The sequence below is a fragment of the Choristoneura fumiferana genome, chromosome 26 (genome assembly GCF_025370935.1).
Source record: "Choristoneura fumiferana chromosome 26, NRCan_CFum_1, whole genome shotgun sequence".
Lineage (NCBI taxonomy): Eukaryota > Metazoa > Arthropoda > Insecta > Lepidoptera > Tortricidae > Choristoneura > Choristoneura fumiferana.
This window is the reverse complement of record NC_133497.1, coordinates 6,142,763-6,162,117: the sequence shown is the minus strand read 5'-3', so window position 1 is coordinate 6,162,117 and position 19,355 is coordinate 6,142,763. Positions and strand designations below refer to the sequence as shown.

The window sequence follows — 19,355 nt, the reverse complement described above, 5'->3', positions numbered from 1 at the left end:
TTTTTAACCGACTTCAAAAAAGGAGGAGGTTATCAATTCGAATCTATCTATTCGAATCTAGTCCATCATTTATAAACCGAATAGAATTTTTTTTTCGTTCGTATGGGAATGCCTTCAATTAGGTCCCATAAGGACCAAATCAGAATCTGGGGATTGGATCCCAATGAAATCGAGGGAACTCTTTAAATATTGTAGGGGTGTCATAAGTGTTTATGATAATTTGGATATATTTTCTAGTAGCTCGTGCATTTGCTCTTGAAAATCATCATTTGGTGAAGTGGAACTGATGATGAAAACCACATTTGAACAACGGAGTTACTAACCAATAACAAATACTTCACGGGTTGAATTTAAATGAATTTAACAGTTGCTAAGCAATTTATGCTGGTCGTAATGCATTATGGTGAAATGGAATGAGTGGTAGAGCACCAGGACTCCAAAATAATGAACGTGTCTCTTCACTGGACAAAGCAATTTTTTGTAAAAGATGACTGTAGATGAAAGTTGAGTATGGCTTCTGTGTTTTTTGGCGATATGGATGTTAAAGCCTCTAGAGCCTTTATAATAACGTGGTTCAGGACATTCCGGGCAACGAAGAAGAATTTCTGACGATGCAGTAGTTTGTGTAGGACAAGAAAGGCTTGCGAGGGGCATCTACAATATACGTATCAGAAAACAGGGAAAACACAGCACTTAAAGAAAAACTTAAAATAAAAGACACAGTTAGGGAAACTAAAGACTTAAGTAAATAGGTAGAGTAAATAAAAACAAATTTTGTGATTTTCTGTAGCTGGAGCAGGTTCAAGGCTCAGTCACTGTCTCACTGAGTGTGCTGTGAGAACGAGATTCTTGTGCGTGGGAAAGGCTAGCCTTTGCGGGTGCTTTTCAGGCGATAATGGCAGCTTAAGCCCTTCAGCTGCAAATTCATGAGGCCTCTGAATAGTTGCTAAATAATATTAGATGTATTCTCGTCACGTCAGGTGTACACAAACAAATTTGTGCAATAGGCGGAGTAGTGCTGTCACTTGTATTTTATGTCATGTTTTCCTCATGATATACGCAAAACATTGCTGGAGCCGAAATTATTCTTCCGTGCATAAATCGATTTTTAAAAATAGTTGTACCTTTAAAAAAACTTGTTAAACTTGTGTTGTTGTGTGTTGTTTTATTCCTCAAGTATAGAATATTAATAAAATTGTGAGGTATACTCCCACTCAAACCACGTAGCTATGATTTTGTTTCGATGCATTAGCTTCTATTGATTATTAGAAAAACAAGTTTGGAAAAAAAATGTAAAAAAAGATACATTTTTGACATTATTTCTGTGACAGTTCAAGATAGAGGACTGAAAGTTGGAGTGATTACTAGTTATGAGGCGATAAACAATTGACATTCACCAATTCAACTATTCCTCACAGGGGCCACATGACCTTCCTTAGCTTGCTAAACCCTTTTTTTAATAGTACAACGTTTATTTTATTACTTGCCTCCGCTTCGGAAGAAGTCTTTCACATTAAATATTATTCTGACTGAATATTAATTTCAAATAAAAAGAAAGAGCACATTTTTAAACAACGTTAATACTAGTTCATTCTTAATCAAAATCTGGTTAGGTGTACTATTCTTTGTACATATTGTAAGGCTGGTGCGTTCTATCAGTTAAAAATAATGCAATTAATTATAATTTTCTAAAATAATAATATTAAAATAACCCGATTACTAGTTCATGTCAAGCACTCTGATCGGGTGGAGGTTAGGTTGAGAAACAGTTTTGGTCTTAATTAACAGATGTCGCTGTAATCATCTTCAAGAAGTCCAAGAAAAGTAGTGGTTCTATTCTATCAACAACAACAAAAAATCACCTGACGTGACGTTTTCTAATGAGAATTTGAGAACCCTACATCATTTTAAAAATATGTTTTAAAACTAAAAACAAAGATGGAAGAAAGTCAGGAAAAAGTGAAAATCGAGCCGAAACCAAAACGATATCCTTACAAGAAACTACTTCGCAATTTATTTCTTGGTGCATTTGGTAAGTAATAAATTAATTTCAATTTGTTTCATTTTTATGTTCCCATCTCTGTTAGATTTTTTAAATATTTACATTGAGATAAACAATGTTTGAGCACTAATTTTGAACAGCACCCATTTTGTAACTGTAGTGTGTGTAGTTTTAATTCATGGAAACTAATTTTGTAGAGCAATCCGAGTAATGTTTGACTTCTTGATATCATTCTTGTTTTATTTTTTTTCTTTTAAGAATTAGCATAAGGGTTTTTGTCTGTAAAACAATTTGTCTCTAGAAATTTGATTATTGCCAAGGAACTCACTGATGCTCACTGAAGTTATTCTTGTTTACATAACACAAATAGTAAACCAACCATAAAGATTGCTGAATTCTAAGCAATTTCTGCAATAGATCCTTCCCTTCTTAGTATGATATAAGAACTAATATTATAAATGAGAAAGTTTGTGAGTGTGTCTGTTTTTATTTTACAATAAAATAACTGGATGGATTTGGAATGCCGGTGAAGGGTAAAATCTAGTAATTAATACCTTTAAAATTTGCACACCTATTAAACTTTTTTTTAACCTCATCCCAGTTCATAGAAAACTGTAATTTTAGGTTTGTCTAAGACGGTGCTTCCCAGTGTCCTGGACCCCAACTCACAAAGAAAAGTTACAAAGTTTTTTTTCCTGTTTTTGTTAAGGGTTTGAACACTCTAGGTGATCATGTGAGCCTCATGTGTGCTTGCTCATTTTCCCTATGCAAGGGACATATTAAAAAGTGGTATATGCAAATGGCTTTGTCAGATGGTGCCAACAATTGACCTGGCCATTGTGCACGGGGCCCAAACCCCCCAAGAAGTCTTCTCCTCAAGTCTGAGTTTTGAGCACATACCAACAACAAATGGGACAACTCTTCTACTTTGGCAAATCTCACACAGAGGTGAAGGTTACAAAATTTGCGGCCTGCTTACCTTGCATTGTTTTTACAGTGGCTGTATGAGAATGCCTTTTAAAAAACCTCCATGGCTTATACCCACTCAAAATCTACTTGAGATTCCACAAGTGGGTAACATCCTGTAGTTTATGTTTTGTATCTTTTCAGCAATATCTCTTGGCTATCTCCACTATGTCTATGTGTCAAATATCTTTGAAAATGACCGGAACTTTTCGTACCTCTCTGATGTGGAGCGAGAGATGTCCCTCCGGTCAGAGATGGGGTTCTACTATTCTTATTACAAGACTGTGGTTGAGGAGCGCCCTTTCATAGCCGGGATATCCAAGCTCATGTACGACAGACTGGTGGAATTCCCAAAGGATGTTAATACTTTCAACAGATTTAACATAGCACCTGAGGTGAGTTGTGGTACAGTACCAATATTTGACACAAAGAAGCGTGCATAAACATCTTATACAACTCTATTTGATGACCAGATAGCCAAGTGGTTAGAGAACCTGACTACGAAGCTTGAGGTTCCGGGTTCGATTCCCGGCCAGGGCAGATATTTGTATGAATAATACAAATGTTTGTTCTCGGGTCTTGGATGTTCAATATTATGTATTTAAGTATGCATTTATCTATATAAGTATGTTTATCCGTTGCCTAGTATCCATAGTACAAGCTTTACTTAGTTTGGGACTAGGTCAATTGGTGTCAAGTGTCCCACAATATATATATATTTTTTCTAGTCCTGGTAGGATTTGTCAATATATATGATGATGCTGTGGCAGATATTACTGCAGTTGACTGTAGGTACTTATTTGACAAACATTCTTTATGCTTACAAGAACAGGGGGCTAATCCCACTATGAGTATATTACTTTGCACTGCACCATGAACTATTTGCAATGTTAACACTATAATTTGACATAACGGTGTTACTATATATATCAACATGGACTTTTTGGATTCTTTACATAATTATTAGGCCTGTGGCAAATCGTATGTATTCACCGGTTTAGATTTTAGAGGGGGGGGGGGACGCTCGATTTTAATGAAAATTTGCACTTTAAAGTTGAATATCGCAAACAAATCACTGAATCGAAAAATCGTCCTAGCAAACCCCTAATGGTTTCAAAAGACCTATCCAACGATACCCCACACTGTAGGGTTGGATGAGAAAAAAAAAACACCAGCACTTTACGTCTTTGGGAGGTACCCTAAAAAAATAAAAAAAAAAATATTGTACCATTTTGTCGGCATAGTTTACTTATATATCCGTGCAAAATTACAGCTTTCTAGCATTGATAGTCCCGTAGCAAAGCCGCGGACGGACAGACATGTCGAAACTATAAGGGTTCCGTTTTTGCCATTTTGGCTCTGGAACCCTAACAATAATCTGTTGAAATATGCTGGCTGGATTAATTATAAAACACCATGTATAGTATTGGTAGAGAGATATAGTATGTCCTGCTATTATAAATATAATATTAAAAAAAATTAAAAAATTAATTAAATCATTTTATTCATATTAAAATTATTCAATAAATTATCTTATCTATATCTATCTACCTATCTATATGTGGGAATGTTACCCCGCAAAATCATTCACATATTTTGACAGCAGTGTCAATGTACCCACATTTTAATAAAGTTTAAATTTTGATTCAATGTGTTGATAGTTTTTTACAACTACTAATTTCTTTTAAGTTCATTGTTGTGTTGTGGAAAAAATAATATGATTGAGTATCTATATCACTAAAATGTCTTTAAGAGGCATAATTACTCAAGTAAGTGAATAACTGCCACATTATAATACTCATAAAGATGATACAGCAGTACATAATTTGACCCTCTCTACATACAAAATCACCTATCACTGCATATATTTGAGGACTAGATTTTTCGACGCTCTGTATAGTAAGCTGGACGTTCATTTAGTAAAGCTACCTACCGAACTAGTTACGATTACTATTCAGGGCCTTCAACTTTATTCCATGAGCCACCACAGAACCTTTTGCAAGGAAAAGTCATTACGATTTTCCATGTTAACTAATGCAATGTCACTATGACGTTTACTGAAAAATGGTTCCGTGGTGGGCCAGGGATTAAAGGCATTGACCGTACCTAACTACTCAATAATTTTACTCTTAATTGAAAAGACATTGTTTCGGCCTCATCTCCAAAATAATTCGAGTGACTGTTTCTTTCTGAAATTAGTAGTGAGATTAAACGCTAAAGCTATTTATTCTGAAATTTGGGTACAATGATAGACAGAGACGCACACACGGACAGTTAGTTTCAGTTTTATTTTTCTATGTCTTCGTACTAATCGTATCTGTTATCTTTTGTATGTATTGTGTAAATACAAAACAATAAATAAATAAATAATTGCCAGGTGATCATAGGAGCGGTGTACCGCTATTTGGAGCCTTACTTGAACACCTCAGCATTCTTGGAATGCCACACAGTGTACAGAGGGGACGGTGTGGAACCGGTACGGAGCTGCGTGGGCCTGGGACAGCCCATCATGTTCTACCTGGAGGCCATATGGGGCCTCGCCGGGGTACTCGTGACCATTATATTCCTGTCGGCTTACAGTTTGAGGTGAGACATTTTGATTTAATGGTATTTTAGTATGGGATAAGTGTAATCTGAAGCCGTGGTGGCCTAGTGGTTTGACCTATCGCCTCATGCAGAGGGTCGTGGGTTCAATTCAAACCCTGGCTCACACCTATGAGTTTTTCGAAATTCATGTACGGAATTTAATTTGAAATTTACCACGAGCTTTGCGGTGAAGGAAAACATCGTGAGGAAACCTGCATAAACCTGCGAAGCAATATAATGGTGCGTGTGAAGTTCCCAATCCGCACTGGGCCCGCGTGGGAACTATGGCCCAAGCCCTCTTGTTGTGAGAGGAGGCCTGTGCCCAGAAGTGGGACGTATATAGGCTAATATGGTAAGTGTAATCTACTGAAGATTTATTTTAACTGATGGTTTTCATGGGATATTAGTTAATTGAAAGTTTTTTTCTTGTCGCGTGAGAGGCCGTATTTACAATGTCCCGAATTAATGACACTGAAATTGAAAAAACATTAAACTATACTTTGACAAGTTGAGTTGATGAAACCCTGTCGCAGGGATCCTCTGCTGCTTATCAAGATTTTTGATTAGTGCGGCAAACGCTGACTGCGACAAGGTTGTCGAGATATAATCTGGTATTGTCGTTGTGGCAGCGACAGCGTCCTAGGCGGCGCCCTAGCCGTGGTGCAGTACTTCGCGAACCACGCGGAGTGCACCCGCGTGCAGTGGGCGCCCAACCAGCGCGAGAACCTCGCGGCGCCGCTGCTGGCCGCGCAGCTGTGGCTCGTGGCCGCCCAGCTAAGGGGCCGCGCCGCCGCACGCCTGCAGGTGACGCAATCAGCCGTAGGACCGGGGCCGGATTAACCATGTCAGGGCTCCTAGGCAATGCAATTTTTGTGGCCCTTTTTTAGCTGTTTAAAGCCACATCTATTTTCTCCGTTCAAGTTCAATCAAATCATCCAACGTCCACTGCTGGACATAGGCCTCCCCCAAGGCTCTCCACTCGGGCCGGTCTTGTGCTTTCCGCATCCACCGCGATCCCCGGATCTTAACCAGGTCGTCGGTCCATCTTGTTGGAGGCCTACCGACAGCCCGTCTCCTGGTCCGCGGACGCTATTGGAAAACCTTCTCACCCCATCAGCCATCAGTCCTGCGAGCAACTTCAGTTTCGCAATTCTTTGGGCTTCACTTCAACATTCCGACAGCATGTGTCCAAAGAAATCAATAATCCCTGTTGTCATTGAGGATACAAATTTTTCAATAATATTTTACACTTTATGAAACATTTCCAATTTCTTTTGCCCTCGCGCGGGGCCCCTAGGCAGTTGCCTATTCTACCTGATGGTTAATCCGGCCCTGCGTAGGACGTCCACTGTTGGACATAGGCCTACTCCATAGACCTCCAGTTGCTTCGGTCGGAAGCGGCCTGCGTCCACGGTGAATCCTGGGCTTTAACCAGGTCATCCGTCCATCTCGGCCAACTAGTGTGAGAACCTCGCGGCGCCACTTCTGGTGCTGCAGTTGTGTCTCATGGCTGTCCAAAAGAGATGGGTGAATTCAAAAATGTAATTTTAAGAACACACGAATCACACAAACCCATTACCACCACCACCACACTACATTCACGAGTTTTAAACTCAACCAGAGTTCATCCTCAGATCAGAGCACCGGACCGTCCACCATGCTACCTACCAGATGTAAGACTCTGATTGAGCCTGGTTGAGTTCGAAACGCGTCAGTGTAGTGTAGTGATGGTGATAGTTGGGTTTATGTGATTTGTGTGTGTTCTTACAGTGTGGTGGTGCACATTATTTGTAGACATAGCTATCATAAGGTCGCGGGTGATTAAGATTAAGTAATTGTTTGTAGTTCATTAACATTAAAATTAACTGGCTTACTATCAAATCGTTTTGTTTCAGGTGTCCATCTTCATTCTGAACTGCCTGTGCCTGCTGTTCTGGCAATTCTCGCAGTTCATATTTCTGACGCAGACCGCCATATTCTTCGTCATGGAACAACTCAAAATCATCGATATTAAAGCCCTTTGCGTGTTCCTCCACTCGCACTTCTGCGGTCTCCACATGGCCGTTTTGCTGCTCCAAGGGAACGATATGTTGAAAACCAGTTTATATACTTCGTTTTTTTTAGTTGTTTCGGCTTACTGTTTAGTTTTTAGCGGTTTTAGAATCAAAATACGGAGTAAATTAGACTTGTTTGTCGAAGCTTGGCTGGTGGTGCTAAGGATTTGTATAGTGGTCACAGCTTCTTTGTATTTGAAGCATCTGATCAGTGATTTCCTAGAAGTACACGATGATTCTCACATTTGGGATATTCTGTACTCTAAATTTAGTAATTTCAGAAATTTTCACACCATGTTGTATACTTGTACGGACGTCTTCGACTTTTTGCCATTAAGTTCGATTCAGAATATGACGAAAACTTGTTTGATACCTATAGTGGTGTTTAATATTTTTAACTGTTGTTATACCTGGGTTACACGCGCTATTAGAGAAACGCAATGCCCTGTGAAAAATGAAAAGATTGTAGATGAAATTCAAGATGAGAGCGACAGTGGCATAGAGAATAACACTGAAAAGACTGAAAATAAAGTTAAAAGAAGAAAAGACTTGGACGTCATAGACAAGGAAGTAAGAGAAAACTTTGAGGAAGCAACCAAAGACAAATTGTTGTTGTTTTTGATGAATTTGAAGATAGAGCCGGAAGTGTTTTACAATATCGCTCAGCTGGTGGTTTTTGGAATCATGGCGGCGCTGATAATGAGACTGAAACTGCTGTTTGGGACTCAACTGTGCATTGTCTCGTCTCTTTTTATGAACACTAGAAATTATGTGTGAGTAAGCTTCTATTATTTTACTCAGCAAGATCATGAAAATAATTTTATATCAGTTTGAAGACGGTGTCTATATATTGGGCTTCTATCACTCCTGCTAGCTCGTGATGAGGCACCGATGGGTGACACTCTTTCCCGGCCCGGATAATACCGACATGGAAATACCGACCCTGTTTTTTGTGTGCACGCCCATAGAAGCTCATGTCAGTTTCAAACAATCACTCCCACCGATTTCAAACAATTAGAAAATTATTTTCATGGGTTTTTCTTCACTTAAATGTTTAATAAAAAAATATAGAGTCGGTTTTACTTTTTTATAAAAAAAACCACTTTATTTTTCTAGGCTTCCTAAGTCTGTGATGAAGTTCCTGCCCGTATGTTGGTTCGTCTTCATGGCCTCCCTGGCCTACCAGCTAAACGAAAACATTTCGGCAGAAATGTCCCACATTGGTAAGTAGGACGTAGAGTATCCAATATGTAGTCAAGAGCAAATAAGATCGAGTCAGATTTCTTAGTGAATAGTTGTCTATTTTTTTACAAAACATATAAAATTGCATTTTAATTCGTTTAATTACCTCTCATTTATAATAAAGACAAAATACACGTGCCACTGGCAATATTCTCTGATGGACAGAGACATATTAAAAACTAACCTAATCAACTTAAAAAGGTTCATATAAAAAAAAACTGCATCGAAATCTCTCCATCCGTTTGAGATACTGATGTGCCAAAGGAAACTTTTCAGAATTGCGGAATTTTTCCTCACAATTTTGTATGGGAATTGAAACATACCGTTTTTAAAATTTTTAATTTCCTTTAGCTCTTGTGAAAATTTCCAGGAATTATCGAGAGTTTTTCCAACTTTTTGGAATCTTTTCGCAACTTGCACATCAGTAGTTTTAGAGCTACGATGTCACAGACAGACATTGTCGTCATATCAAGCTTATAATCCTCTTCCATTTTATCCTCCATTTTTAGGTGAATTCAGCGACTTCCCCCAAGAGGAGCTCCTGGACTGGATCACCAGGGAGACGGCCCCGGGGGCGGCGTTCGCCGGCTCCGTGCCGCTGCTGGCTACGGTCATGCTGGTCACTAGGAGACCTATCATCGTTCACCCCCACTACGAAAACAAGGAGGCCAGGTCACCATTTATTTCTTACTAGAGTTTACCCGCGTCATCGCACGACTAAACTATTCGATCTGGTAGTTACAATTGAAATTGCGGGATTTCACAAAATTCCTCTGGGAATTCCCAAATTTTATATCGTGGTCTTCATTTAGGTTGTGTTAAGGACAACTGTCCAAAATTTCAAGACTAAACCCAACGTGGGAATATCGGGATAAATAGTAGCCTGTGTTACTCCAGACGTCCAGCTACCTACGTACCAAGTTTCATCCAAATGCGTCAAGCCGTTCGAGCTTGAAGGAGTAACACACACACGAACGCATGCATGCACGCACACACACCGCGGGTGAGCAAAGAAATTCTTCTAGTTCATTTGTACTTGAATTGTTATCCAAACTAGATTTCTGTACCCAAGTCGATGCCATTAACCATTTTGATGTTAGTTTCAGCATACCACTTCCGATCCTGAGAAAAAGGATCTTGATTTAAGCGGAAATTACACTTTGTTGTTCGCCTATGCGGTCGCCGAACTTGTTTCAAACTACTTCGGCGAACGACCGTCGCCTTTACATTAGTCTGTCCGTCTACTGCGGCGGCCATATTAAGGCGGTGGCAGCTGTCGCTCGCCGAATGCGGCCGACTATCGTGTTCTTTACAATTTTGCGGTCGCAAAAACAAAGTTTAATTTCTAGAGATGAAACGGATAGTGGCTTGGCCGGATACCGGATATTCGGCGGGACCGTTGGCCGGATCGCCGGATATCCGGCCGCCGGATTTAAATTAAGCTAATTCGAAAATGCTCATGACACTCCGTGCAGGTTGCAACTTGTAGAGTATAATTAATAAACTTAGGGGCTGTTTCCATTGATTAATTAATTAATACCACCCATTGATTAATTTTAACTGACGGATAAATATGATGTCGTTTCTGTTTGTTTTGTTTGAATAGACGCGAGACAGTATCACATTTATCCGTCAGTTAAAATTAATCAATGGGTGGTGAAACAGCCCCTTAGAATAATAAACTGATGTAAATTATTGATAAATTCATCAATAAATACCAGTTTTTAATCATAACTATAAGTTTTTTACCATCCGGTATCCGGCTGGATAGTACGCAACTATCCGGTATTCGGCCGAATACTAAAATTGTGGACGGATAGGCCGGATACCGGATACTGGCCGGATATCCGTTGCATCTCAAGTAATTTCCGCTTTACAAACGGACGGACAGTGAGGGTTTCTGGACAGGCGATGGCGTAAGTATCATGAGGTCCTTTTGATGTTACAGCCTTGCTTGCGAGTGGCTCACTTAGTTATTTAATAGAACATTGTGTCTTAAGGGCGGTAAATAAGGAATTATGAACGAGAGTCTATTAGAAGCCCGAAGACGAAGACTGAGGGCTTTAATGAGTCGATTTGCCAGCGCGCGCAGCGCCATCAGTACGGGTGATGACTCATTTACCGACCACGGGTTTCATGACAAGCACATTAAGGTCGAGGGTTTTATTTGGGGGGTTGCAACCAAGGTAGCCTGCATGTGACGACACTGTTTACAAGCAAGTGTGATGAAAACAATCAGAAACGTGACGCTAATGTCAAAGTTGTCAAACTGATGAAAGAGACCTCACGATACTAACGCCAACTAGCTCGTCACAGTGACCCTCATTAAGTTGATCCTACAGTAATTTCATCAACCCCATTCAATCTTGCCCCATTCAACTTGCGTTTTGTTGTAGGGAGCGGACGTATGCCGTCTACAAGATGTATGGCAAGTTTTCCACGGACGAACTGTACCGGGAGCTGACAGCTCTCAAAGCCATGTTCCTGATCGTGGAACCCCAGCACTGCTACGGCAGAAGCAAGTGAGTACACTCTAAGGATCATCCCTGTTACTTTCTATTCTAAGTTTGGGTTTGTTATATCGATTTCCCAGAATCGTTATTTCCTAGTAGCAAAATTTCCATTAGCATTTTTCCCCCTATGGGTTTTTACTGAGGCTTCTTTTTTACAGTAGCGTTTTTTTTCAATCAGAATCGACACAGTCGCTGTGTCCACGTAGCTCCGCTCACGGGGGCTCCTACTTTTGTGTAGTGTTGGCCCTTCGGGCCGATGCAAACTTAACATAACCTAAACCCACCTATGTTTCTGTGTCGATTAAAATTGGGAAAAAATGCATTTGAGAAAACATGTGAATGGAAATTTTGCTAGTAGGAAATAACGATTCTGGGAAATAGGTCTAACAAGCCGTGTGCTAAGACTTTAAGGTATTTACTTCAAAATACCCTAATTATTAAAATAAATCGGATATTCTGCTAACTGAGTAATTCTACACTCTTAATTTGCACTTCATGTTGGGAGAAAATCAAATCAGACAGGATTATACGTACAGTAATGCAACCTCGCTAAAACATTTAATTGGCGTATTGGCGCACCTACATACGCCAATTAAATATTTTAGCGAGGTTGCATTATTTTGAATCTAAATTTTTGATAATTCATATTTGTAAACTTTTAGACTGAGCACAGGAAAAGAGGGATTTAAAGAAAAACATAATCTAGTTTAAAGTATAATGTAATCGATCCTCCTTTCCCCCACTCCTGTTCCCACTGCCCACTGCTGTGAACAGACTTTCACAAGCACAAAAAATTCCACTCGCAGCAGAGGCTGTTCGTTCGAGGACATCTGGGACATAGAAGCCCCGCAGCACCGGGACGCGCCGCGCGCCTGCCACCGGCTGCTGACGGAGCCCGTCGACCACTTCTACCCGGTGTTCCGGAACAAGCACTACGCCGTATTCCGGATACACGATTACAGCGTCAGGTATTAAAAAAAATGTTCACTTCTCATGCTCGTAAAGTTTGTATTTATGCTAGATCTAGGCGACATAAAATGACTTTATGCTCTAGTGCATAAAGTAAAATCTTCTTCTCAGACCAAGGCAATCAGGTCATACAGCCACAAACAAAAAAAATTCTATAATGTATTTTTAATTTATATAAATCTAATAATCAATCAAAACAAATCAATAAAACCAAAAATGTAAGTATACTCGTAATTATTTAGCGATGCATGGAAAATAACAATTGTTTCCACTGTTGCTATTTCATCTCCTCGCAATCGAAATGAAAAGCAGAGTGTAAAACTCTATTATTAAACCCATTTTCCCCTCGACGTGTCTATCCCCCTCGCCGTACCGGATCTGGTGGCTATATGAATGTCTCTGGTAAAAGGGCTCGATTTATGCTCATGTTGTATATTCTACTACGTTTTGGAGTTGAGTCGCCTTAAGCGCCTAAGACAGGTCATCTCTTTTGGTTAATTGCTATTAGTTTTAACATTGTTATATGAGGTGCTTTACAGGAGATGAGAGCGTGCAGTCGGGGAAAATCCATTACGGACGACTGGGAAGGTGAGGCCTAGACAGTGCTGGACTCACACCGGCTATAAAACTCAGCTGCACGTCTCTAACTCCCTGAAGGCTACGGGGAGGAGGGAGGTGAAGGGGTGTGAGATTTTGCGGAGCTCCTATTCCGCGTTGCTGATGACGCAACTCTGACTTAACCTAACCTATGTTTTTTTTTAAAGTTTCCAACACAAACTGGTTTAGTTGTTTCTTAGACCATTTGCTAAATAGACCAGCTGCTTTTTAGAAGTGATACGAACACATTTTCTCGCGCCATCGACATAAATGAGACTTAAGCATTTCTTATTTGCTGCAGGTACATGCCAAGAAGCTTCGACACTTGACATTTGTTGTCGCAGAGGAGCGAGACGGACGATGCGGTTCATCGGATGCTAGAGTGAGACACGTGGAGCCTGCAGTAGCGTAGTTACGATATAGTGCATAATGTATTTCCATCGGGAAAAGTCGGATCTCAATCGGAATACGACGGCACCAGAAGTGTCAATAAACTATTGTATTAAATGAGTGACATTTTCATATTCATTAACATGGAATTTTATTATTTAGTGTCAAATGTCAAAACGGCTGTACGATGGGCACTGCAACTAATTGAGAGAGCACGTAAATATAAAATAGGTACGATGGAAAACCATTAGGTTTAGTACCCGGCGTTAAAGATTGCACATCGGTCTTTGGAAAGAGACGGCTAATTTTCGGCTTCGTAGAGCGTTGTTATGTTATACACTACTTACGTGACGTTTGTCAGTCGTTGTACAGGTGCAATAGAGTACGGACGTATTTAGATGAACATTATTATTATAATATAGAGTTGTTAAACCCCTAAACTTTAAATCGTACGATGGCATCAGCTCTCTAATAGATATCCGAAGTTTACAGGTGTGTTTATCTAATACCTTTAAACGAGCAATTCTTGTATATATATAAATATATTACTGAGATCTCGAAAACAGCTCCAACGATTTCGATGAAATTTGGTATGTAGGGGTTTCCGGGGATGAAAAATCGATCTAACTTAGTCTTATCAGTGGGATAACGATTGTTACCGAGTTTTAGCAAAGCGCGGTCGCCCAGGTGCTTTGATATAAAACGTCACTTAATAAATACGATGTTTCGTCGTAAGCAGCCAATTGTCTCTTTCCAAAGACCGATTTGCAATCTTTATCGCCGGGTACTGTACTGTCACCAGCATTAATATCTGCCACAGCGGAGCGTGCAAACATATCTGACACGTCCTTCCGGCCCTAGAAATAAAGTCGTATTAGATATGTATGCACGCTTGTTGTGTCAGATATTGGTGCTGGTGACTGTACTACATCTGTAAATGAGCAATCATTCTGTAAGTGATCGAGATCGCGTTTAATATGAAACAATCAAAATTAAAACGTTTTATTCTGTAAATAGGCCGCAAAGGGCTATTTTAAATGTCACTTTTTATTACAATCAGCGCTTTCGGAAAGACCATCATTGCCAAGAAGAATGCGCCGCAAGAAACTTGGCAGAAACACATTTTTGCAAAAAAAAAGTTGTATTAAGATTTTCTTAGGTATTAAAGCTAGCAAAACAAAGTATTTTAAAAGTAATAAGGAATATTATAAATCAAAAAAAAAAAATAGGTTACATGTCCAAATTTTACAAGGATTTCGGTGTCCCTTGGTAAAGTGTACCCAACTCTAAACATCTTAAGAGATGACATATTTATAATTGTACGTTCAGTGAAAATGTAATATGCTTCCTCTGTCAAAAAAAATAGATTTCTTTGAGGAAATTGATTTGAGCCGCTATTTTTAATTTCCTTCCAGAGTCCTAACTTTTTTAACACATCTAGTACTTTTAAGACCTAGACGTGGGTCACCTGCTTTGTTATTTTAGATATTATTTGAACATTCTGAAACTTTTTCATTTAATAAACAATTTGTGCTTTATAAAGTACCTACATTCGGCCGTTATTATTAATGTTAATTTTTTCTTTATAAAGTAAGTACGCGAGGAATCATGATATAAGGAATCATAACATATAAATATGTTATATAATATTTAATAGGTATTACTTTTTATTAAACGCGGTTTCATTATTATAACGACGGATTTAGTTAAAATCCGCGTAACTACCATTGGATAATTGCGCGTATCTGACAAGCCAATTTTCAATTTTTACTCCCAATTCGTTGAAATTAAACAAATGCTAAGTTTGAACACTTTTAAGGTACACTTAGTGCAGATACGCGGTATTGACTGATGTTAGATAAGCGGATTTGACCTTCCCCTATGATAAGTAAGTAATCGAATAAACGGCCGGTCTTATGTAGGCCTATTGTTCCTGTGATGCGGACTCGATTATACAATGTATAGGTCGATTGACTAAACTTATCACTTTTAACTCTGATTGCATGCGTAACTCTCCCTCGGCGTCCAAAGTCTGAGGTCGGCTCAATAGGATTAAAGCTCAATACCCTTTGCCATGCCAAGTTAAAATAACCCCTTGCTGAGCGGGCTGTCTGGCAGCTCGCTCTCTCCGGTAAGCTGTAACAGCCATTTGCGGCTAACGGCAACAGTCCGTTGGAAAAAAAAGAAATAAAACAGAAATACAAATATATTGCATAAAAAGTCCAAGAAGTTTATAAAATTACCATTTATTAAACAAAAAAATACAATCATCTTTATTAATCGAAACTAAGAATACAAATATTAAGAAGAAATAACCATGAATAAAACATAACTATAAATTAAATACCTAATTTAAAAACTTAATACCTACTAAAATAAATGTAATCTTTATTAAACATATTTATTGTCTATTTAATAACATCTTACATTCACAAATAATGCAATAACAAAATATAAATAACTAGCTTTTGCCCGCGGCTTCGCCCGCGTGGAATTCGGTTGTCGCGCGCTGTTCCCTCTGTCTGGCCCATGAACTATCTCTATGCAAAAAATCGCGTCGATCCGTGGTAACGTTTCGTCGTGAATGACGGGCAAACGTACAAACACACACACTTTTGCATTTATAATAATTGTATGGATAATTAAAATGTCCTAAATTTAGTATAGGTAATTAATTTATCTTACTAATATCATATGCGAAAGTCTGTAAGTCTGTTTGTTTGTTACTGCATCACGTCCAAACGACTAGACCGATTGAGATGAAATTCGGTATACAGATAGTTTAGGTCCCGGAGAAGGACATAGAATAGTTTTATCCCGGAAAATTGCATAGCTCCCGCGGGATAGCGATAAACAAATTCTGCGCGGACGGAGTCGCGGGTAACGGCTAGTTAAAACATAATATTATGCCTCAGAAAGGAACTCCTGAATACATTTTTCGTTGTAGACGTATCTGTGAAAAAGCGCGCGGCGTAACGCGTGACGTGCGCACATCGTGAAAAGTTTGTCCGTCTCTGTCGCGCTTGAGTCAAGCAAGCGGCCAGACTCAGACTTATGAGCATGACGGAGACAGTTTTTTTTTTCTTGTATAATTTCTAAATACCTACAGAGTACATATTTTAAAATGGTTGCTCTTTCTAATCAAAATCATTTGTTTTTAAACAAGCTCTACCTATACCTTTAATTGTATAAGTGTGAGTACTGTGAACATGCTTTAGTTAACCGACCTATACAGTCGAAGAAACTTCGCGTACCCGGGTAACCCTTTCGCTGCAAATATCATGTTGACATTCCATACTTCTGCCAAAGAATTTAACGTGAAATTTATGCGAAAAGGTTCCAAGGACTCTGTCCAGTTTCCTCGACTCAATTATGTATAGTTATATACTAAAACCGGAATAATTAAGCCAGTTCATTAAATAAGCTTTGGTGTGCCAGAATAGATTAAAAAAAAAATGGAATTAATGAAAAATACCGAAATTAGTTTCTTTTAAAAATTACATGAAAAGCGAATTTGATGGTATTATTTTTTTAACTCCCGACGCAAAAAGAGGTGTGTTATATAAGTTTGACCGCTATGTGTGTCTGTGTGTCTGTCTCTGGCACCGTAGCTCTTAAACGGGTGGACCGATTCGAATGCGGTTTTCTTTTATTTGAAAGCAGGTTTTCTAGCGATGGGTCTTAGACATGATCCATCAAAATCGGTTAAGTAACTTTTTGTTCGTTATAGAAATTCCCAATCGCTGCATTAGGGCCTACTCTATATAGCTGGCGCTTGCGCGGAACGGGTGGACGCCTGTTGAACAATAGCAATAGCACACGGCGGCCACGCCGTACAAAATACGCGTTCTTGAATCTACATAGGCACGACGACGTCTGTATACACGTCAATGTGTGCGTAAGACACACAGGGCTGACTATCGCAAAACCCTAATGAGTGCTACCAATGACATTTAAAGATACTTATAAGGTATGGCTTAGATAGTGCAAATAAATGTAATCGTTAATCTTACCTGTTCATTTAAACCTACTTAAAATGAGTCTGTCTGTGTTATTTTCAATTACAATAGATATAGGACTACAAACTTAAACGAATCATTCGGTAGGTAGTTATTTCATGTATTAATCGCGATAATTTCAGAAATCATTATTTATTTAGAAAAAGGAAGTAGGTAGGTAGGGTACCGTTACCATTTCGCAAAATAATTGCTCCCGAACTTAGTGCCGTGCGGCCGACATACATCGCGTTGCGCACCCGACTGACCGACTACTTTCCTGCGGTTTTCCTGCAATCTGCGCTTGAGGGGTGGGGTAACTCGAACCGATGCGGGGCGGAGCGTGGCCATTCTGTACGTTTGTACTATTACATATTCTGTGACAATAGTACTAGCAGCGCTAACTGCGCGCGTCGCGTGCTACGGATTGTACCTGCAGCCGCGCCCGCAGGCTGCGCCCGCGCAGTGCACCCGCGCCAGCTAGCGAAGGCGCTTACGCATCCCAGACGTGACGTCGTCTTGATTTAAAATATAAGCTCCATTTCCACCAGATATGTACGAGAATGTGTTGCAAGGAATGTGTTTCTCATGAATCAATAGTAACGTTTCATTTATTTATCCTCGCTCCGCTCAGCAGTTTCCAGTTTCCACTAGAGTAGGGTTGCCATACGTCCCGGTACCGTATATATGTCGGCGGCCGATCATAAAATCCGCCAGATCACGAAATTCCTAGGCATATCATGAAATGCCGCCATTTCATGAATTGGCTAAGGGACATCCGCCATATCGTTCAAAACTAACCGTTTAACGATTTGCCTAGTGACGTTTAGGCAGATCATGTAAGGCGCTTCATGATATGCCTAGGAATTTCATGATCTGCCTAAACGTCACTAGGCAAATCGTTAAACGGTGAGTTTTGAACGATATGGCGGATGTCCCTTAGCCAATTCATGAAATGGCGGCATTTCATGATATCTATATTTTACGATCGGCCGCCGACATAAGTTTTTTTTATATTGTACCTACCGTTTTTTGCCCAAATAAACATTAAACAATAAACACGACTAACTAGCTAAGCTATAACGCAGCCGATAACGTGCATTTTCCCGCTTTGTAGCAATGCGTCTACGAACAGAGAACCTGATTGGCGGGTTACTGGCATTGAATGACTGTATTTAAAATGGTTTTGTGTTTAGGCAAGGACTAAAGCTTTAAAGTTACTTATTGTTGTAATAAAAGTTATTTTTTTTCTATACGTTTACTACTTTTACTTTAAATGTCCCGGTCTAAGTCCCCACACTTATGGCAACCCTACACTAGAGCTGTGCGGAGCGAGGATAGGTAAATGCAGCCTTAATGTGAACTTACTAGTACCACTAGCTGAAATGTTCCAATCTATTTTGTGATTCCTTTGTATTACAATCTGTTGTGTCAAATATTTTTATATAAGTAGGGTAAGTATAGTACGCGAGAAGAAATGAAATCACAAGGTTGTACATAGAACTAATATTTGCCTATGGATTTTCAGCTTTTGCATGATTTATTTTTAATCAGTGGCCGTATTGTCTAAAGCGCTGACGTTTGCAATCGCATTCACCATCTCTTTCTACCGTCTTATACCGTGTGACAGAAAGAATGGTTAAAACGATTGTGATTATAAGTGTGTTAGACAATAAGGCCTTGTAGCTTCAAATAAAAAAAGAAAAAAAAACAATCCGTGCTTTTGATTAGTTCGTTTTCAATAGATAGACGATTTACCACAGACCTTATATCGAGATAGACCTTAACAGCCTTATTCATAAAAAGTTAGAGCCTCCTTGAAGGCTCCTTGAAGGCCCGATGCTAAAAAACATGATTCATAAACGTCTGTTAGCGCTAATCAGTCGATCAAGGCTCTGCTAAAGTTAGAGGACCGTAGACCCTCCTTTATCTCTCTGCTAAGTCACAAAATGGCCGCCACAAGTTTGAACAGCTGACTTTGACTAGAGCAAAAAACCATAGGTACCGAAGATATTTATAGTGAAGGCAGGGCTACGCAGAT

The 19,355-nt window shown here is 39.4% G+C and overlaps 1 protein-coding gene across 2 annotated transcripts; it reads left to right on the top strand.

The window, feature by feature from the left end:
- Positions 1 to 1,821: 1,821 nt before the first annotated feature.
- LOC141442826 (protein C-mannosyl-transferase DPY19L1) lies at positions 1,822 to 17,365 on the top strand. 2 transcript variants are annotated; one of them, XM_074107945.1, is made up of 10 exons: positions 1,822 to 2,032; positions 3,113 to 3,363; positions 5,346 to 5,554; positions 6,184 to 6,358; positions 7,450 to 8,381; positions 8,725 to 8,831; positions 9,360 to 9,522; positions 11,247 to 11,372; positions 12,170 to 12,331; positions 13,231 to 17,365. In XM_074107945.1, exons 1-10 carry the CDS (start codon positions 1,939 to 1,941, stop codon positions 13,256 to 13,258), a joined length of 2,247 nt encoding a protein of 748 aa, XP_073964046.1. In that variant the 5' UTR covers positions 1,822 to 1,938; the 3' UTR covers positions 13,259 to 17,365. The 2 variants fall into 2 exon arrangements, with proteins under 2 accessions (XP_073964046.1, XP_073964047.1); XM_074107946.1 differs by lacking the exons at positions 1,822 to 2,032; positions 3,113 to 3,363 and adding an exon at positions 4,614 to 4,737.
- The last annotated feature ends 1,990 nt before the right edge of the window (positions 17,366 to 19,355 follow it).